The sequence below is a fragment of the Blennius ocellaris genome, assembly GCF_963422515.1.
Source record: "Blennius ocellaris genome assembly, chromosome: 19".
Lineage (NCBI taxonomy): Eukaryota > Metazoa > Chordata > Actinopteri > Blenniiformes > Blenniidae > Blennius > Blennius ocellaris.
Window position 1 is genome coordinate 18,219,086 of NC_137668.1, and position 21,489 is coordinate 18,240,574.

The window sequence follows — 21,489 nt, forward strand, 5'->3', positions numbered from 1 at the left end:
GGAACTGTTTTATTAGAAGTATAGAAAACAATATATTGGTGTAATAAATACCAAACCCTAACTGAAATTTTATATCTTAATAGGTACTATATGTGTCGTGTGTTTTAACTACTGTTGGGGGGGGGGGGGGGACTACATTATTAGAGCTTTTCATTCACAGATAAAACTTGGGAGGTGATGTTTTTTTTTGTATTATTTAATTAGTGTTAAACTGAAATCTATGTAAATCAGCGAATCCTTCCAGAAGCACAACAATCCAAGTTGTTATGTAATATTAAAACGCATGTTTTGTTAAGTGAATATTGACAACAACAACAAAAAAACGTACAAGCATACTGGCTTTTAAAATACTTAAAATGGATTGAAATCACGTCATCGCGATTATTTTATCTCTCGCGATACCTTTCCTTGGACCCGGTCAAATCTCGCGAGTGTTGTGATTCGAGGGCCTCTCCGGGAAGGTGTGCTTCATGGCGGTAACGGAGACTGCGGTAAATAGATTCATTCAAATACATAATCCAATTTTTGTTTTATCAGCGACAGAAACGCGTTGAGCATGTAGTGCACGACGCATGTTGCGATTTAACGGTGCTTAATGTGTAAATTGCGCTCTCACTGGCGAAACTGCAGCTCGTTTTACGCGCCATTACCGTGAATACAATGCGCTAGCTCATGTTAGCTTTGCACCGTCGATAACGACTAACTCGTCAGAAAGCAGGCCTTGGTACTTATATCTTGCTTTTGGGGGCAGTTGTATCTCTATCTTTATTGATGTGTCGTTGCAGTTCGCTTTCATATTCTCTTCAGTGAAAGATTATTCGAGCCAAGGTTCATTTTAACAATTATTTTATTGAGCTTACATCTGCTACGACGTTCATTAGCATTGTTAGCATTCGCGCGCACCACGCGATCGTCAGTAGATTCGAAACGGAGCCAAGGCGGGCTGGCTGTGTTTAAATTGCAATGTTTTCTTGTATTGCTAGTCTGAAGGCATTTTTTATTTCCCCTAGAAATTGTTGAATTGTTAAAGCTTCCCCATCAGTGCTCTTCCCCTTGGGGGCTTTCCTGCCTCAGTCTGGTGGACCCAGCGATTAGCGGGTTGCGTAGGTAAGGAGTCCGCCTGGTTTAAAGCTGGGTGTCTGTATACTCGTATTTTTTAATGTAACCTGTGTTTTTCGATCTTATGTGACTCTTCTTTGCAGAATAGGACATTTTATTTTGTGACGATGTAGTTTCCCGGTGCACTATATAAATCAGTCATCACACAATGCATTTTTTTTTTTTTTTACTTATTTATTTTAATGTTAATTGTAATGTCTGGATTACAGGGAGGTGAATCTCTGACGATGGAGAATGGACAGGGCACAGGCTCCAAGCTTGGCCTGCCGCCTCTCACCCCTGAACAGCAGGAGGCACTTCAGAGGGTATGAAACTCAGCCCCCATGCCTCATCACCCATTCTGTTTATCGCCATTTGAATGTCTTGCATCGCATCTTGGTGCTATTTCTTATTTATTACAGTCTCGAACAGAAAGATTTGTGGACTTTAAGGAACCGAATTGGGTTAACACGTGCAACAATGACAAATGTAAAATATGGCCATGGTATAGTTGACAATACAGCCATTTTAGATGTATTTGTGTTGTATTTGCAGCAATTATTCAATTTGAATTGTTCTAATATTATTCATAGATTTATTTAGATTTTCTTTTTTTGCATCTACTTGCTAAATCATATTAATGTTGCCACATGTTAGTGACTTTCAAAATCATTCCTGCCATATTTTTACATCAAAATATGCTTCCTAAAGTTATTATAATGGTTATAATACCTGTGGCAACTGATTAAGTTTAATTTGGTGTGATTTTGCGGAACATCAGAAAGTGGGTTACCATTGGCCTGCTTCAATAATGTGATTTGTCTATTATGCAATTTGTGCATTTTGTGTGATTTTTCTATTAAAAAAAATTTACATCATTAATCTAATCTGTGTATACAATGATATCATCTTGAGCAATCTGATGTCCTGAATTCATATGTGTTGTAGTCTCTTAGAATTACGCACTGTAATTACTTGAAATTATTAACAATTTTTCTCCCAGGCAAAGAAGTATGCCATGGAACAAAGCATTAAGAGTGTGTTGGTGAAGCAGACCATTGCCCATCAGCAACAGCAGCTCACCAACCTGCAGGTGAGATGTGTGAACATTGTTGTGCCGCCACCAAACGGAGAGTTTGTAATGCGCGTGTCACCTGCGAGTCTTGTTACTAGGCAGAGTACCGTAGTCCTCTTCTCGCATCAGTATCTCAGGCTTCTCTTGTATCTGAATTTGGGCTAGGTCTCTCGGACATCCTCATTCTTTTCATCCACATGCTGTTACAAATAACACATGTGTCGACCATATGCGCTTGCTTTTGCTTCTGCTCTTTTTCAGATGGAGACGATCGTCAAGAAAGCTTCAGTTGTTGTTAACTGCTTTGCACTTTTTAAGGGGACTTGCTCATGTTTATTGCTGTGTGGTGATTTGTAGTTTATGCAGGGAAAGTAGATCCTCAATCTGTATGTTGTTTAGAACAAGGGTCTGAATATAGTCTTAATCTAACCGCTTTTATCTATTAAAGCAATGACCTTTTTGAAAAAAGCAAAGCTAAGGGATATCTAACCTACTTTTCAGCACTTTTTTCATCTTTACTGTCTTTCAGATGGCAGCAGTGACAATGGGCTTTGGAGATCCTCTCTCACCTTTACAATCGGTCAATAGATTATTAAATTTTTTTTTCTGTGCGCATTCCCAATGGAAAAAGGACTGTTACCCTTCTTTTACTGGTTGCGTTGGCAACATTCCCTGCCTTTTAGCCAACCAAAGAATGCATATTTTATCAGACCAAGTGGCTTTCTGCTATTAGTGCTACTGCGACTCCATCTGCAATGTGCTGCGAGATCAATCACTTGTTAACTTTTGAAACACCTACTTGCTTTTTTGAAGTTGCAGTAGGATCAATTGCTTTAGTATTTTTTAGCAAGGATCTAGCTGATGCAAACAGGCGTTGGAATGACATACAGGGTTTCTAAATGTGAGAGAAGTCACGTCTCTTTGGAAAAATATGCATTTCCACGTTTTAAAGAAACAGCACTCTTGGCATGGGACAAAAGAGGGATAGCAATCCCTTTAATGGACCAAAACTGAGAGAACTGCCGAGATAGGGATCTTTTTGGCCATCTCAAAGTCAAGTTTTTTTTTCTCTCTGTGAATAAACAAGTCATGTTTCCCCTATGTTATTGAATAGGACTATGCTCCCTTTTCTTGGTGACTTAATAAAATTAACAGAAGCAGTCTATCGTAGAGGCATCAGAAATACTACAACTTTCGGTAATTAAACCATCAGCTCACCATAGACTTGAGAAGAAAGTTTGACATGCTTTCATCAAGACTTTGTATGGATTTCGTTTGAACTCCACGATTACTTTTGTTACCTTACTTGCATCCCTGGACTACAGGTCAGTTACTGAAGCCAAATATTTGTGAGGGCTGTGCATGTCAATCACTTGAGTGTGTTTTCCTCCATATGTCTGTTCAAATGTAACAGAAGAGAGGCCATAATGTAATTACCTCTGGTGATATCAGTGTTTAATAAGTTATACATGTTAGTATTTTTCTTTTTCTTTACAATTATGTCCATTGATTACAGTATCCCATTCCTCCCCATTTACCTGTCCAGAACCCTTAACTCGCAATTGGCCTCTAACAATTTTGGGGAAAGCAAGCAGAGTAGACAATACATATTTATTGTGTGTGTGCGTGTGTGTTTGTGCTTTTTATCTTCTGTCTTTTTTTTTTTTTTTTACTCTCTAACGATTATGTGTTTTCCTTGGTTAACAGGTGGCAGCTCAGCGTCAGCGTGCACTGGCGATCATGTGTCGAGTGTATGTCGGCTCCATATACTATGAGCTTGGCGAGGACACCATCAGACAAGCCTTTGCCCCTTTCGGCCCAATCAAGAGTATTGACATGTCTTGGGACTCAGTAACAATGAAACACAAGGTCAGTGCTGCCCAAGTGTATTTGGTCGGGTCTTGTCTTTATATTACGATAAAGGCGAGCTTTGTGTTTCGCTCTATTATTCTTGAATTTTGTCCGACTGCAGGGATTTGCCTTTGTGGAGTATGATGTGCCAGAGGCTGCTCAGCTGGCTCTGGAGCAGATGAACTCAGTCATGTTGGGGGGGCGAAACATTAAGGTACGTCATTTGGGGATATCTTGCAGAACGAAAGAAAACACTGCACTAAGAATGTCCAATCTTGGGCTTGGGGGGGGCCCCTGTCCTGCACGAGACCTGCTCCATTCAGGTCTCTTTCTGATGTGACGTGTAATTGCAAACAGGGGCTCCTCGTTAATGTTTCTGAAATGTTTGGTGACAATGTTATGATTAAAGACTTCTAAAACATGCAGGACTGGGACCCTCCGGGACCAGGATTGACACCACTGCAATCGACATTGTACATTTGGAATGCAATGGGTCTTGTTCACATTGCACTACTTGGTCATGACATAAATATCTTGTGATGATCATTTGTGTAATTAAAGTGGTTATAAATATGTAAGCACTAACATTCCTCTCTGCCTGTCTGTCTCTTGATCTCCAGGTACGTGTTGTATGTGTGGTGGATTTGTGTGCTGTATGCTTGATTTGCGTGTCTGCTATGCTTCTGTGATGTCAACAAGGATATTTAAGTGACCAAATCCAGTGGAGATGCCTAGTGGTACATGGCGCTGCCCTATCTCCATGATGTGCCGATGATGGGCTGCGCCTGGTTGGTGTTGCTTGGCCGCCTTATGTGTAGTACAGATCCCAGTTAGTTTCGTTTTATATGAACTTATTTTTTTAAGTTATTTTTATTTTTTTTTGTCCAAACGTGAAAGAGCCATTAGTACTGCGTAGCCATGCCACACACCATTTAATGAGTTTGTTTCCTTTTTTGGTGTTGCCACCAGCTCGGAAGACGATTTTTTTATATATTTTTTTTTTAATTGAGCTGGGGTTCCAAATTTGGTCTCTTTTGCAAAGGCTGTGTGGCATTTTTAATGCAAATAAAGTAATATCGAGATTATATATACATTTTTCTCTGATCGGTGGTTGTTTTTAAATTAGATATCAAAGTTCAGACATGAAGAGACTTGTACTGAAGTCTGTCTGGTTTTGAATTTGTCATTGTGAAGAAATGCCATCAGAATAAATGGCACATAATCATAACTTCTTTAAAAAAATCTAAATTAGCTTTAATAAAAGAAAAAAATAGATTTTTGAGATAATCAGAACAATGACAATTACATAAAAGTCTTTCCACATCTCAACCACTGAATCAGGTGTAAATACATGACATGCACTCTTCAGAGAACTGCATGCACAAATCAAGTTGGCTTTGACTTGACTAGGTTGCTGCTGAGAGGTAGCTCTCCAGGGATTTAGGCCTTTGCGGTAGTGCGTCCTTAGATAATATACAAACAACCCCCCTTACTTAGAAGTCGTGCTGGTGTGATCTGTGCTATAGGTCGGGCGGCCAAGTAACATCGGTCAGGCGCAACCCATCATTGACCAGCTGGCAGAGGAGGCACGCGCCTTTAACCGAATATACGTGGCGTCCGTCCACCCCGACCTATCGGACGACGACATCAAGAGTGTGTTTGAGGCCTTTGGACGGATCAAGTCTTGCACGTTAGCCAGAGACCCCACCACAGGGCGACACCGAGGCTTTGGCTTCATCGGTGAGCTTAAGGGCTCTCATTCACTCAGGCTTATGTGTTGTTGTCGCCCTGCTACTGACTGTTGGTTGTATTTCCTTCCAGAGTATGAAAAGCCTCAGTCAGCCCTGGATGCAGTGTCTTCTATGAACCTCTTTGACCTGGGGGGTCAGTATCTACGGGTGGGCAAAGCAGTGACTCCCCCAATGCCCTTACTGACCCCCACAACCCCAGGTGGTCTGCCGCCTGCTGCAGCTGTGGCTGCAGCGGCAGCTACCGCTAAGATAACGGCCCAGGCAAGTATGAATCCCTTCCAAAGGGATTTAATGGCCTTCCAGGTAAATATAACCCAGATCTAGCTAGATAAAACACCAGCACAGATGATATGGGCATAGAATATTTGCTAAGGTGACTGGGAGAAGACCAGTTTTTTCTTCTTCTTCAAAGATCCCAAAAACCTCTACTTGCCTGGATGCAGGGTCAGTTTGGTTAGCCCTGAAATCTGAGACGTCTGGGCCACAATTATTTTGAATATCTGAAAAACAGAATCGGAACCTGTGCACACAGCAAATCTTGTTTCTCTTGTACTGGAAACCATTCTAAAGTCATTGAAGCTCCTCCCATTCACTCATCGGGTGTTGAGTCGTTCCTCTTAGCGCAGACCTAACAGGTCATTCCCTTGTGCGAACAGTCACTGATAACTCAGATGTCTTGCTCGGTGTCAATTCTTAACGTCGCTTTATATGTACGACCTCCTAAGGACAGTTATTACTGCTGTTAGCATGGAGTCAGGTTTTGTGACGTCGATTCTCAACGAGAGAGGAAAGGTTGAGCTCACGCTTTGCCATGCTGTGTGATCCTTGACTGTGCTGCCTTGTGCTGTGCTCTGTGTGTTTCCCTTACCTAATGTCTTCGGCCCCCCTCTCTTAAGGAGGCTGTAGCTGGCGCATCAGTCTTGGGGGCGTTAGCCGCGCCCCAACTTCTCGGCCAGCAAATGGGAATACCTCAGGCTGTTATGGCTGCCCAGGCACCGGGAGTCATCACAGGTGTGTACCAAAACACGAGTGAGTGCTCATTTTTATATCAAGTAAACACAAAATGTCAATGTTGTGATAATGGCAGGTAGGTAGTGAGAGTAAAATACAGAGCAAAGAGTGTAAAAACTTCACCCAATCTGCCCGGACAGGGTCTTTATGTCACTTCAGACAGTTTGTGCAAAATGCATCCTAAGAAATGCATTTTTGCATTATCTCAGTACTCAAGATGGCATATCTTTTTCTGCCGAATTTTAATAAGTTAGTTTGAAACTGAAAGTTCTCAGGGTTCCACGAAGTGACGATGCTCCTAAAAGGGAGAGTAGATGTACTTTTCCAGCGTGGCTGGATACTCTGCCCTCATTAGGAACAATAGAATAAAAGACTGGTGCTCAGAAGCAAGGCAGTAGGATAGCATGTCCTTATTTGTACTTTGTTGTCCATCTATACAATAAACACTGTTAGACACGACCTCATTTTGTATTTAGAATTGTAGTTGTAACTGCCATGAATGTAATGTATTGTCTTAAAGAAAAGTTGTAGGTTATTGTCGATATTGACATGCAATAATGAAATGGTTGATTCTTGTTTGTTTTTGTTGTTTCTTTTAATGTTCTCCACACTTTGTCTCCAAGGTTGACCATTGTAAATCAACTTAACATTTGGACCACTGTAATGGTTGTTTGTCCTTCCTTGTTATAAATGTGCCTCTTTGGGGAATAGATTAAATGAAGTCACCTAGGCGGTAGAATATTGCAGATCTAGAGGTTCTGGAAATGGTATCACATTTTCCTCCATCATTTTCCTACAGCTGTCTTAATCATGTTTTTTGTTGTTGTTTTGTTTGTTTTTACCAATTAACAGGATGGGTCTATCCTCTGGAGGATTAATATGTCCACTAAAAGAACATGGTTAACAATCTTTTTGACAAATTGCTGCTGCTCTAAAACATTTTTTTTTTTCTTGAAATGAAATAGGGGTTTTAAGGTCGGCATCGTTGATGGTTTGTCTCATCTTCTCTGAAAAGGTGTGACTCCGGTGCGGCCCCCCATACCAGTACTTCCCCAGGTTGGTCTCGTGAACCCTGTGCTGGCGTCTCCGCCGGTCCTGTCTAACCAGGCCGGCGGCTCCAACCAACTAGAAAAGAAAGAGGAGAAGGAAGAGCTGCTTCAGGACGGCACAGGACAGGAAATGTTGAGTGACCAAGAGCACATGAGCATCTCGGGCAGCAGTGCCAGACATATGGTGATGCAGAAACTGCTCCGAAAGTCCGAGGTGAGATGGGAGTTCCATTGTGACCTCCTTTCATTGTCAGAATCGCTTGCGTTGTATTCACTTCACGTCCTGTCGCGCTCCAGTCCACAGTGATGGTTCTGCGAAACATGGTCGGACCCGAGGACATCGACGACGACCTGGAAGGCGAGGTGACGGAGGAGTGCGGGAAGTTTGGCTCCGTCAACCGAGTCATCATATACCAGGAAAAGCAAGGAGAAGAGGAGGACGCAGATATTATTGTCAAAATCTTCGTAGAGTTTTCCATGGCCTCCGAGATGAACAAAGCCATCCAGGCCCTCAATGACCGCTGGTTCGGCGGTCGCAAAGTAGTCGCAGAAGTGTATGACCAAGACCGTTTTAACAGCAGTGACCTCTCTGCGTAATGTCCGAAATGGTTCACCAGCGCCGATCCCCACACCCGCCGCCCCAACTCATTTCAGCCATGTCGCTGCTGAGAAAAGATGCGGTTCACTGAAATTTGTAATTATGTTTTTATGTTTTACTTTATTTTCTTTTTTTTTATTATTGCTGTTGATGTTGAACGCTCCACTGGGGGGGAATTCATTGAAGACATTTCGTGTCTGAGTTTTGCGTTGTGATCTGTGAAGACACCCTTCTGGTGCAAGTTTAAACTTTTTGTAATCCATTCTTGTTATACATTTAGGTTTTTTTTTTCCTGCTTGAGCTCCTTTTATTTGACTTGTGACATTTCCGGGACATGTAAACATTATTTCTACAATTAAAGGTTATTGTTTGTCCTCTAAAAGTGTGACGCTGATCATTTATAATGGCTTACAATCCTTTCATGGCAATTGTAGAAATGGCCAGTCATTTAAAAATAATGAAATAAAGATGGTAATAACAGGATACTTATTTTTAGATATGAATGTGTGACTGTTCATCCTGTGACAGACTGGGATCAGGTGGGGTGGAACAATATACAAGTTACAGCACAAAAGATGATAGTTTGTTGTTTTTTTTAGCCATTATGGAGATTTCTCAATCGCTTGTATGCAAACATCGATCTGTTGAGAAAGTGATCTAGTCAGTTCTCGGGTTGATTTTGAAATCGTTCCCACTCAATATATTAAGTGACAAGGGTGATATTATACAGATGATTTCCTCTAGTATTTATCGCCGCTTGCTTTGTGTGGCTATACATATTGTAGGCTATTGTATCAAACTGGCACGTTGGATGGAGAGTCACACATTTACTCCTAAGGCATTTATACTCCACAAATAGACTTGAATACATGTTTTTCGATCGGTAGGATACCAGACTAAATGGAGAGAACAGAGACGACATGAAAACGCAACACAATGCCTGTCAGTCAGGAGTGTAATGGGGAAATTCTTTTTCGCCACAATATATTTCACAAGTTTTTTTAAATATATTTTGTTACTCAATTATATTGAAAATGAGTTGCTGTACAAGCATAAAAAAATTAATTAAGTAGAAATATAATACCTGCATACAGAATTACATACATGCATCTATACATTTTGTATTGTATAATGTTTATCAATGTATGGACAAAACAAAAACACAAATCAGAACAAAATTGCTACTCCAACCTTGTCTAATAAACATAATATAATAAACATAATCCACGTAAATTAAAGTGAGATGTTTCTAATACATGTGAATTTGTTACTTTCATATTAATGTTGGGATACATTTTAGAAGTTGGGGAAGATGTTCATAAATTGAGTGTTACCCAGGGCCGCCGCTAGATGGCGCCGCACAGCAACGTGTGGCCTCTGGTGCTGAGGCGCAAAGCGGCGGCGCTCCGGCTCAACCCGAGCCCAGCCCCCCACACGCCAAACCGGCCTGGCTCGGCTCAACGGGGGAGGGAAGCAAAGCGCGCCGCGGCTGTTGCAGAAAAGCTCCTGGTCCCGCTGCGGGCGTTTTACTCTCCGACGGATTAAAAGACGTGCTGCGGCCACCGGGGCCGGTTTGTTGCGGCGTTGTTGTTTTTTTTGTGTGTTTTTTTTTGCGGGGGGGTGGGGATGCTGCTTCCGAACAGAAGTGGTCCCATTAGGTTTTACCCCAGCAGCCTGAGCTAACGGCTGCTAAAGCACAAAGACGTTCAGTCATCTGTTAGCCGGACGCGGCTATCTGTAACTAGCCTGCTAACAACACCGCGCAGGAGGACGCACATCCTCGCGCACTCCGGTTAATCTCTGCTGACTCCCTCGCTCTGTGCGGCGCGCGCTGGGTTAGCTGTTCTTTTTCTTTTCTCTCCCTCTTTTATTTTATTTTATTTTAAAAAAAATTTACGCTCTCGGTTCTTGTCCCCGACACGAGTCCAGCGGCTTTACGTGGGCAAGTCGCCACTCATGACTGCGAAACTTCACGCAGCGCTCCTGCGTCGCTCGCTCCTCGGTTAGCCGCGGCGGAGAGCGTCGCCGTGACGGGAGGAGGAGGAGGACCGCGGCGGTGGCGGTAGCCGAGCAAAGCTAAATGTTTCTCCTGCGGAGAAGAAGTGAGAAGAAGTGGGAGACACGCACACTTTGAGCCGAGCGGGAGTTCTCGGTAGATGTCGCCGCGAAGGAGCTGACAATTAAAAAAAAATAAAAAAAAAAAAAAAATATATATATATATATATATATCGCCCAACGACTCCGCACCGAAACCGGGAATATCGTGGACACATCGAGGAAGGATTATTTTCATGTCTCTTAAGTGGATTTCGGCCTGAATACACTGTGGAGTGTGTTTGACATTGGGTGAACATCCTCTCGCTCTCTCTCCCAGCGACCTTCCCCGCCCCTGCTGTCAACTCTCCGATGCGGAGATATCAGTAGCACCGGCAACCCAATCCCCCCCTCGGCGGCCGGTCATGCTGAAGTGTATCCCCCTGTGGCGCTGCAACCGCCACGTCGAGTCGGTGGACAAGCGGCACTGCAACTTGCAGACGGTCCCCGATGAGATCTTCCGCTACAGCCGCAGCTTGGAGGAGCTCCTTCTCGATGCCAATCAGCTCAAAGAGCTACCGAAGGTATGCATACCAACATATTTTTTCTTCTTCTGTGTCAGTGATTATTCTACTTTTTATTATTTCTAACAATGACCCAAACACACCTGCAACTGTTTGCCAAGCGAAGATCACCTGCCAGGTGACGTAAGCAGGCAAACAGCTCGTGTGATCTCACCTGCCCAGGTACTTCCTCATCTGCAGGAGCTTCCTCCTATTCGACCATTCTGCCCCGCATTGTTGCACCATAACACAATGGTTGTTTTGTTTAACACACGTGACTCGTTTTCACTTTGGTAGGGACGTTCCTCTGTGCATGAAACCTTCCATATGTGCAGAGAAGAGGGTCGAAGGGAGTGTAACCTGTCCCCCCCTCCCCCCCGGCTGCAGGGTGAAGATGACTGGTGTTTATATGGAAGGAGCCACACCAAAACAGCCGGGCACTTGCCATGTTGCCTGTCGTAATAGCCCTGGTGGTTGGTTGGCTTGGTTTCAGTGTGGGAAGGCATGCGTGGAGCTACTTGCAAAGCTGTCCCCACCCACATTCCCGCTATTTCAAATATGACAAAAGTTCCCTTTTGCACACCCCAGTTTATTTTCGGGACAGCGGCACTATTGTCAAAGTCTGTTTTCTTTGTAGCTCGCCTGCCTTCCTCGCTGTGTTATTTGGTATGAAGCGTTGTTGGTGTGTAAGAACAAGGCGCCGGCTATGATTGCGATCAAGTGGGGAATTTGCATGAATGGACTGGTCAGTAGTAGACATTGTTGTCCTCTTGCATTTCATGGCTTCGTGGTGAAATGGACGAGTGCCACATTCCACTGATGAAGATTGTTGACAACTTAAGGTCAACAGAACCTCAAGTGTTGGGCCAGGACTGCCTGTTACCTCCTGGAAATCATCAACAATAGACCTTGTTGGGTTGCCAAAAGGCCGTTGTTACACATTCATTGAAGTTTAATGTCGGTTTATGTTTTAAAGTACTATCACACACATTTTTCTTAAACACTGACGGATACACCGGACTAGCTCTGCACAGACTGCTCACTGACGCAGTCTCTCTATGTGGCGCTGCCTTCAACCAGGAGACACGAATGTGCAGTGACAGAACGTCCCGTGTCGTAGCGTGCAGACACGAAACATACGGGCCCACATCAGCCGTCTGAGTCAGTGGGGCTTCAGTGAGGGGTCAGACCCTCACAGGATTGTGAAACGGGGGCACTGACTGCATGATGAATGGCATTACCGTTATAAACTCGCATAACTGAGGGCCTGAATGCCTCCGTGCATGCGTGCGCCCCTACCCCCTGTCACAACGTATTGGAGTCAAGGATGACTCTGTGGATTTAATGGTCCGTCTTTAGATGTTTTGAGAGGCCAGGCTAACAACCGAGCTTGTTTTTTGCTCATCAGTTCACCCTGTGTGTGTGTGTGTGTGTGTGTGTGTGTGTGTGTGTGTGTGTGTGTGTGTGTGTGTGTGTGTGTGTGTGTGTGTGTGTGTGTGTGTGTGTGTGTGTGTGTGTGTGTGTGTGTGTGTGTGTGTGTGTGTGTGTGTGTGTGTTTGATTGAAGGAACATGGTTTCCGTGAGTCTGGAATAAACGGCCATGTACAACACATGTCGTAGATGGAGATTAACTGACTCAGACAATTGAAGGGGCGAGAAACTCAGCTGGGACCCAGTCACCCAGTCTATAGATCCTAAATAGTGTCACATTAGAAATGCTTGGACATGATTTAACCCCATTGGAGTTTAATTATGTTTATAAGCGCCTACATGGTGATCAAAGTTGTGTATTAGTGCACTTTAGCATTGTATTTACTCTTATACTACTGGAGTAGTTGGTAATTTCAATCTCAATTTTAACTGACATTTTCATCTGCGATTGTGCACTTAATTTTTTTTTTTTAACTTCATATATATTTTAATTTTGATGAGCTGCTGGACGGTTGAATTTACCTTCAGGGATGCATAAAGTTTTTTCTTGTCTAAATTATTCTTTGGTGATCTTTGTGGCAATAACGTATTCTGGTAAATAACTAAGTGAAGATGAGGCAAAACTAACAAAAGGTACTAATACTTGCTGTATTCATTCATAAGTAATATGCAGTCGTCCTGCTTTGATAGTTCCACATCGACATGAACTGTACAAGCTACTACAAATCGTAGCAGTCATTAGCGTGGCGCTGGTGTGGATGAGAGTGTATCAGTAGGGGGTTTAGCGTAGTGAGCAGATGGGAGATTTAGACGTCCTGACAGTTTCTTAAGTTTGCTTTGACACGCCCCCACCTCACCGCACACCAATCTTAGATTATACTCATTGCAGTAATGAGTTCTCCGTTTCCCACATCAAGCACGCTTTGGTAACATCAGCCCAAGGAGGTTGTTGCTGCACAATCCAGCCCGTGATTATTCCACAGTGGGTATCGTAATGGCATAACTTACAAGTTATCTGTATGGACTGGCTTTCGAGAGCCTTTTAAGTAGGCAGCTGGTGTGGAATTCCCCACACGCCCATACATCCTTCGCTGGTAATGCTGCGCTGTGGCGATACTCCCTCATTGCACAAAAACTAATCTCAGACAGTTGCTAATGGGCCTTTTGTTTGGTTGTTTGTTCGTTTGTTTATTTAGCGAGTAAAGTAGATTATCTGATCAGTAGCATACCAGGAAAAAGGCGCCAATCACCCTTTCCTGTCAGTTAATATAGGTTTGGTAGTCTTAGATCATTGCCACTCTTTTGATGCTTTGTAGTTTGTTTTGGTTTTTTTCAGTTTTCCGCAAATCTTTGAGAGAAATTTACAGAATCACTCACCGTCTTTATCTTTGCTTCCCTTCATGTGTTGATTTAGTTTACACTAATCTGGGCCAAATTCCCTTTTTGCCATTTAGACATACTGTTCCTGCCCCTGAGATCATTGTTGAGGAAGTAGGAATTATCTTTTTAGCTATTCTCAAGTCCCATGACAGGTTACAAAGAAGTCCATTCAGCAGTTGAGATTTGCCCCCCATTTCCCCCCCATATCCAGTGTCATAGCTCTTCATGTTTCCCGTGTTCGCCTTGACCATGTTTACTTGAAGTCTGCAGGCATGTCATGATGCAGATGGTCTTCTTTTTTTTTTTTTTTTTTATAGATTAGGTCAGTTTACATGGATTGGAACAACGAGAAGGGGTGTTTTATGGAGAAACCAGACAGGCTGTAGGTGCAGTGGACGGTGGCACAAACAAGGGCAGCCTGAAACATGCATCTTGCCCAACATGTCTACCTGCTCGTTGTCCTGGCTTTTTCATTGTATAAGGTGGGAGCGGATCCCCCGATGGGTGTGTCTCCCGAGACTTTGCAAAACAGGTTTCATGCTTGTCGCTCTTGGTGTTATTACCTAATCAGACGTCTTCGTGCCGCTGAATGTTGCGTCACTAATTTCCTGCTTCCACACTGCGCAAATCTTCAAAAGTTTCAGTGTCGGTTGAATGTTGCCTACATGGCCTCTTTCCTGGGTTTATAGTCTTATGAGTAAATGTTCTTAAATATTAAAATCCATTGTGCACATCAGCAGTTATTTAAACGCTAAGAGGTGACATGCACACAAAACAGAGGAAGGATGACTATGCAATCTTATTAATCCTCATCTGTCAGCAGTGCCCTCTGTGTATGTGTGTGTGCGTGCTAACAGATCTGTGGCTAAAGGGCAGATTAGGGCTTCACCCGGCCATGAAAACGACCCTCGACACCACAGCTCTGACCCCATACACACAGGCCACTGCGTCTGAGTGTGCGCTTCCTGTGGGATCTACTTTCGGGCCTCCTTTCCAACATATAAACGCAACGATAAAAATATAAACGCTTTTTTTTTTTTTCGTCACTCCCCAGTGTGCATTCAGCTCTGGGCCACAAGCAAGACCAGACTGGCTCCGTCACTCAGCTGTTGGCTGACTGGGAATTTGGTCTATCATTGTTTACACAAGCGTGAATTGTCCAACGTGTCATTTACTTATCTTATAATGAAATGGCCGAGATCTAATTTTGGAGACAATGGCGCTACTGCTGATGGAACTGTGTGAAAACTTATTGTGATTATGAGGATGGCGATCTGTGAGTAGTTTTTTAGCACTCCCACCTCATGGCAAAAGGATCCCTGGTTCACCTCTGAGCTTTGTGGGCTTTTCTATGCAGAACTTTTATTTGTTCATTTTTGTCAGACAGAAAAAGAAAATGATTAAATGCATAGCGGTTTCTGGAGGTTATCATTAATGTTGATATGGAGAGGTTGTTTCCACCTATTTCCAGTTGCAAATAAAGAAATGAAATGGAACTATATATAATGTACATAAAATGGCCAGATGTGGTCTTTTAGCTTTTTTTTATTTTTAAGCCTCTACAGATGCTATAACTTTGCCCACTTTGTACAGTATTGCAGCAATTGCATCCCGCATTGGTCTCCATCTAAAGTCTCGTTTCTCGTAAAAATATAAATACTACTGGACTTCAGACGCAGCCCTCACAGAAGATGGAAAACTCCTTTTGTGTGCTGGTTCCCACCATGTTTTCAATGACCCTAAACAAACCCGTGTTGCGTGCTCCAGCTGTGCGTATGCTTCTTGCACACTGTTGCTAAATTTGGATTATACTGGACAGTATTTACTGTGTTTTTTTTTTGAAGTTGTGTAATTACATATGATTTGAAAATGTAAAAAAAAGCATCTTTAACTGTCAGAAGTTTTCCGTCGAGTCAGCATTAAACCACCGACTTGTTTCATTTCTTTTTGTTAAAATATATAATTTATTTATTTTATCTTTAAGCTATGAGAAAAAATAGGAATTCCAGCTGAAAGTTTGATGTCATTGACGGAGGACATTTGTGGATTGGTGTTGATTGCTCCAGGGTTTTTTTTTCCTCATGAGTTTCCAGTTAATTTCCACAGTAGCGACGCTCCCCAGCGAATAGTTGGAACTGGGCTTGGCTGAAGATAAATTGCACCTGTCTGTGGATTCTCTGCGGTAACGCCACATCATTTCTTTGGCACGCCTGTTCTGCCTTGGTTTTGTGACTCATCTCAAAGCCAGCGAAGCCATTGTTCTTAATGTGTCAGTGCATCTAAAATAAGAGTCACGGCCTGATTGTTAACCTTCTTTCACTCCTCGGGGGTCAGACGGTGATATTTCCTCAGTTTGTATTTGGCTCCTCCCCCCCCAAGTTTTAGTACCGAGGTGTACTTTTGTGGGAAGCCAGACGTGAACTTTGGTAATCACGCTCTCTTTTGAAAGCAAAAAGAGGAGAAAAGGGTCCAGAGCTGTTGGTGAGTCAGTGAAGAACGAGCACCGTGAGAGCTCTGTGTCTTTTTTTTTTTTTTTTTTTTTTTTGATGCTACAGCGCATTCAGCAGGTTTCTTTGTCTGAGCTGATGACCAGCTGGTCTCACATCCTGCCTAAAACCCCTCCCCCAATGTGGTGGGACATGGAGATAATAGGAGGTGCTTGTGTATGTGTCAGCGAGGGAGGGAGAGTGAGTATATGGTGGTGGTGAAGCGGGGGTGTGTGCTCTAGTCCGGAGGTGGATTAACGGTACGGGGGGGTGGGGGTGCCTCTCTGCACCTCCACTGGAGGAAGTGATCGGGGAGCTGAGCTGAGCTCCACTGATCCTCATTCCTGCGGGACACACACTCATGTCGGGGTCATCTATCTATCCATCCATCCATCCATGGACACTGGGGACTTGCAGTGTCAGGTGGGAAGGAACTGGGCAAACAAGTAGCCACAGACCCAATAGCTTGTTGACGTCGGAGGTTAGAGAAGCAGATTTGGACACGGCACACCGTGGTCGCCCATTACTCCTAACTCGTCTAGTTATGAATGGACTAAATGCAGAGAAGTAATTTCCCCAATGGGGATCAATAAAGTATTCAGGTAAACATGCTGTTCTGCACCCGTTTATCACACCGAGTGATTTATTAATGTCACAAACCCAACATGGTTTATTGCGTCTCCAAATTCCTGCTTGATGTAGTTCGGGAATTTTCAACGATCTGTATTGCACTAATTTTTATTTGTCAGACAACTCATTTATCTGTTAAGATAAACAGTGTTAACTGTTGGTGTGAGTCACCTGCTATACTTCTGACAACAAAGATGGCTTTTGTCATTTGGATTATGTGATCCACATGATTGATTTGACACTTTTCTTCTTTCGAAGGCTTTGCTCAGGGGCTCACAGTGGTGGACCAGTCGACAGTAGGATTAGAACCAGCAAACTTCTCTTAACATAAAAGCCAAAACTGACAATACTCGGAAGCACAAGCACCATATATTACTCATGAGGGATTAGTTTGTAAGCAGTCAAACGTTCACCATCTTTTGCCTAACTCAACAAAAAGTTTTTACTTTTGTATTAGAAGTGCAAACGATCTTAAGTCAAGAAGTTGAGTCAGTGTTCGATTGTTTACACAACTTCTTGCAACTCTAAAATGAGTAGTTTTATGAGTAAAACCAACACTGCTGATACTTGTTTCAAGTCATTCCTCAAACCAAAGTGCAGATGTTGTAGGACAACAATATCCTCATTTCACCAAAAACTGAAATGAGGATTCGTTTCTTTGTCTTTTGTCTTAATTGTGTAATGTTCTTCCTCTTATAGTGTCATTTTTTTTTTTGTTGTTCAGTGTGTAGTCTTTAGTGTTTCCGTTGAACTTCCATACAGTAGCACAGTGTTCACCCAAAGCACCGTTACCTCCAGTGCGATTGGGACTGTACGCCGCGGTGACCCAGCGCTCTCTCGTGCACCGCGGCCTCGGCCTCCAGCCTCAAAGGTAAACACGGAGGCAATGCCCCGGTGAATAATTGATGGCTGTGGAGGCATTGGCAGCTGTTTGCAGTCGGGGAGAGTCTGGCTGCTGGACACACTGCGATAGGAGGAGAAGGCCGTTGTCCACACAGACAAGAGATGTGCAAGGTGATGCCATCGAGTCTTTTTCCACTTCCCAGTACTCGTGTTGATTTGATTCCCACGGCAGCTGGCGTTTAGGAAAGTCCAAGCTCAAGGACACGCGCCGGCTTTTATTGAGGAGAACGAAACAACAATGCCAAACGAGGAGTTTTCTCCAGTTAATCAGTCCTCAGTCTGAGCTGAGCTTTAGAAGTCTTGCACTTCCAAACCAGCAAAACACAACCCAAGAAAAAAAATGATTTGCTTTGAAAGACATAAAAAGAAAATAACTGTCCAAAACCCCCGTATATATATCTACTGTGCTACTTGTAATATCTCTACAATCTTACATTCTTGGCATACTGCATGGTTGTGTTCTATGTTACAGCACAGTTTTGAGGTATTTGATCAGTTTAAATAATCTTTATTGATGTATGCCACAGAATTTTAGGTGACGGTCCTGAGTGCACACATGAAGTCTGGCCCAGTTAAATTCAGCGGTGACAATTCTCTGGCACAGGATGCCATTTCTGAACCTTTTTGATCATCCAGGAGCTGTGGGACCAAGCTTCAGTCACAGAAGTGGCTCTTTGAGGCTGACCTGTCAGGTTGCTGATGGCCCCATGGGGGGGGAATAGGTCATCCAGGGTGGCATTAAAAGCAACCACAAACAAATGGTGCCTGTTATCTGCCGACCACACACAATCCTCTTATTCCTTTTTACGTTACATACCGACATCCCTTCCAAATGTAGCCAAATGTATTTTATGTGCGACTCTGGGTTAGACTACAGCTGGAAATAGCTTCTCGCTATTGACGAAGAAGCAGTGAATAGAAAGTTGGATTTAACTGCCTATTAGCCTACATGGCGCAGAACTGCAGCCCTGGCCGTTCTCAAAATGACCCGCTGTCTGGTCGAAGTCCAGTGGCAGAGCTACCTCAGGATACACACAAAGCCCTGGTTTGTTTTTGTTTTTTTTTTTCAGTTGGGGGCAACTTGGGCACTCACTCAGCATCGAGATTTGGGTCGGGTTGAGTAGCTGTTGCCTGTGTTGTTCTTGTTGATTCCTTTTTGTTGGGAGCGTCTCTGCGAGCAGGAAGTGGGAATAATCAAGTGAGCCCTGGAATGCCCTGTTTTTGTGAGGCCATCTCCACCGTACAGACCTTGTTTTGTTGGGCTTTCAGCTCGCTTCGAGTTCAACTTTGGAGGCAAACCCTTCTCGAAAAGCGAATCCGCGCTTTACTTTTTACTGCCGCACTCCCCCGTGTTGCTGTTTGAGTGCCCGCTGGCATGCTTAGAAGCTCACGGTGTCCGGCTCACAGTTCTCCTGATAAGTGATGTAAAGCACCGCGATTCTCTGTAATCCCATAAGATATAGCACCAAGGAATGTTAAGTCCTGAGCATCATGATAAAGGAGTGCAGTAATACACTCGTGGCTGCTGCAGTATTTACTTCTCTGATGACAGTGGCTGCTACTCTTGCGCGCTCTCCACTTCACTCATTTTGTATCCTCCTGTAATCTGCCCTGGGATACAGTCTGTAAACATTTGCTTCTATTTAGGTAATACTTTTCCCACACCCAAAGTTTGATGGATGACGGTTTGGAAGAAAACTGGATGTGTCTGATCTTGTGATGCGTCGCGGGATAATTTCATGCTCACGATCGTGTTGAAACTACTTGTAGGCATTTCCACTTTTAAACTGTGTATAAACACCGTATTTCCCACCGAAAACATAAAATACAGCTAAAGTAGGCCCGAGTTTAGAATTCACAGATCCTTCATGATATTGTTAACTGAAAAATCATTTACAACTTATCTAAATTGCTCTGTTGTCTCCTCCTCTTCCTTATCGACGTCACTATTGATTCAGGCTGCCATTAGCCAGTATCTCTGATTAGTATTGACTCGTGTTTGTCTTTATATGCGGGGGAACAGTCGGGCAGTTGTTGGATTAATGTGTGGTATTGATGCTGCTCAAGGTGCATTATCAGCATGACTGTCTGCACTGATCTGTGTGTGTCTAACATCCTGCGTCTATATTAACTAGTTTTTCTTAAATAATTACATGTTTTCCTGTTCTGCTGGTGTTTGATGAAAAAAATAATCCATGGTGCCTTGACCTATATAATAAGTTATGGAAGTGCTGCCTGAAAATAAACCATAAAAAAACCGAAACCATAAGTATATGTTGATTTTAAGAATCTTTTGTCTGGCATGGTCTTGGTTCAATGCTTTTGGAACTTTTGTAATTGGACCAGCCTGAATTATTATGATGCACTAAATCTTATATGTGACAGGTTTGAGTTGATTGAATTTTTTCTTATTTGTGATGGGGGGTGTTTATTAAAGTATTAATCTGTTGATCTTTATTTCCAATTGACTGGTTTATCAGTTAAGTTGTTAACATTGTCAGAAGAGTGAAAACTGACTGGTCTCTCAAGGCTCAAAATGTTTCCAGGCTGCAATCATCGATGCTCATGTGCAATTTATCATCCTAGAAGAATAAAATGTACTTTTCTGGAACTGGTGGTAGAATTGTAATCTTTTACAATGCACAAAACAAGCAATCCGCTGACAGAATAGCCTATACATTTCCTTTGAATCAATCTATGGATTAACTGGTGCCACTGTAGTTTGCGGTGTGGTATTGACATCAATAGTAAACCAGCACTCGTACAAATAGATACTTGTATTTTTATGTGAAAATTTTCACCCCAGGCATTACAAACAGAGGGCAGAGAAAGGTCTGGCTGCATGTGAATGACCATATTGTTGCTGTGGGGAAAAAAAAAATAAAGCCTTCTTTTAGAGAAACAGATTTCGGATCATCTCTTTTTTTTTTTTTTTTGTTTTGAACTGTGATGCCCGGTCATGGTTTGTTAATTAGTATTTTGAGCAAACACAATACAGACTGGGCTGAATGTGTGGGGTTGAACCACATGACCAGTTTCAGGCCTCTAATAGAGAGGTGCTGATGGCTGAGTATTTGTACGTGTGACGGGAAGAGCGGATGCAGGGTTCGCGGGAGACAACAAAGCGGCATGCACGCACTTACGTGTTGTGCTCGAGACGGCCAGACGAAGATGTCACGGGTCCGGCGGCGGTTTGTGTCCACTGTGAGTGGACGCAAGTGTTACACATCACATTTTTTTTTCATCTCCCAATGTTGCAGGAATGCTCTGGTTTCTTCTGAGTTTTTTTTTTCTTTTTCTTTATGAATGTCGTTTGGCCTTGGCACTTAACTCTTTCCTTTGCGTTTTAAGTCTCGATGCATCAGCTTTTAAGTGAGACATTCTTGTCCCAACCAAACCTGATGAGCGATTGAGCAAGTGTTGAGAGACAAAGCATTGTTTATAGTGAAAGGTCAGTTATTTTAACTTCAGGGATTGGAGCGTTTTACAATGGGACTCTTTGTGGCCGTTTTCTCCGTTTCATCTCCCTGAAGAGCAACTTTCTAATAATATTTCCTCCATCTCTTCAGCGGGAGATTTCTAAGGCTTCGACTTCATTACGGGAAATGTGAAACTATTGAACTGAGGGC

General features: G+C 43.0%; 2 protein-coding genes across 6 annotated transcripts in view; both read left to right on the top strand.

Moving 5' to 3' along the window:
* The first annotated feature begins 439 nt into the window (after nt 1-439).
* On the top strand, nt 440-8,809 carry LOC308143860 (poly(U)-binding-splicing factor PUF60). Of its 5 annotated transcripts, none has more exons than XM_080514798.1 (12): nt 440-491; nt 1,011-1,107; nt 1,329-1,424; nt 2,102-2,191; nt 2,703-2,753; nt 3,881-4,042; nt 4,146-4,238; nt 5,551-5,764; nt 5,846-6,078; nt 6,672-6,804; nt 7,802-8,049; nt 8,133-8,809. In XM_080514798.1, the coding sequence occupies exons 3-12, from the start codon at nt 1,347-1,349 to the stop codon at nt 8,430-8,432; spliced, it is 1,602 nt and encodes a 533-aa protein (XP_080370924.1). In that variant the 5' UTR covers nt 440-491; nt 1,011-1,107; nt 1,329-1,346; the 3' UTR covers nt 8,433-8,809. The 5 variants fall into 5 exon arrangements, with proteins under 5 accessions (XP_080370924.1, XP_080370925.1, XP_080370926.1 ...); XM_080514799.1 differs by having other exon boundaries at nt 6,672-6,786; XM_080514800.1 differs by having other exon boundaries at nt 5,846-6,036.
* A 1,098-nt stretch (nt 8,810-9,907) lies between these two features.
* The window catches only part of scrib (scribble planar cell polarity protein), a 67,318-nt gene continuing 55,736 nt past the window's right edge, over nt 9,908-21,489 (top strand). Inside the window, exon 1 of the mRNA XM_080514829.1 lies at nt 9,908-11,051. Coding sequence (XP_080370955.1) covers nt 10,893-11,051 — 159 coding nt within the window. The 5' untranslated portion in view covers nt 9,908-10,892. The remainder of the gene's footprint in view (nt 11,052-21,489) is intronic.

What these genes read in the sequence shown, in the direction of transcription:
- LOC308143860 (XM_080514798.1), top strand. Translation starts at nt 1,347, where the DNA reads ATGGAGAATGGACAGGGCACAGGCTCCAAGCTTGGCCTGCCGCCTCTC. An exon ending in TGGGGGGGCGAAACATTAAG is followed by an intron (nt 4,239 to 5,550) that starts GTACGTCATTTG and finishes TCTGTGCTATAG; the next exon opens with GTCGGGCGGCCAAGTAACAT. An exon ending in AGGTGTGTACCAAAACACGA is followed by an intron (nt 6,805 to 7,801) that starts GTGAGTGCTCAT and finishes TTCTCTGAAAAG; the next exon opens with GTGTGACTCCGGTGCGGCCC.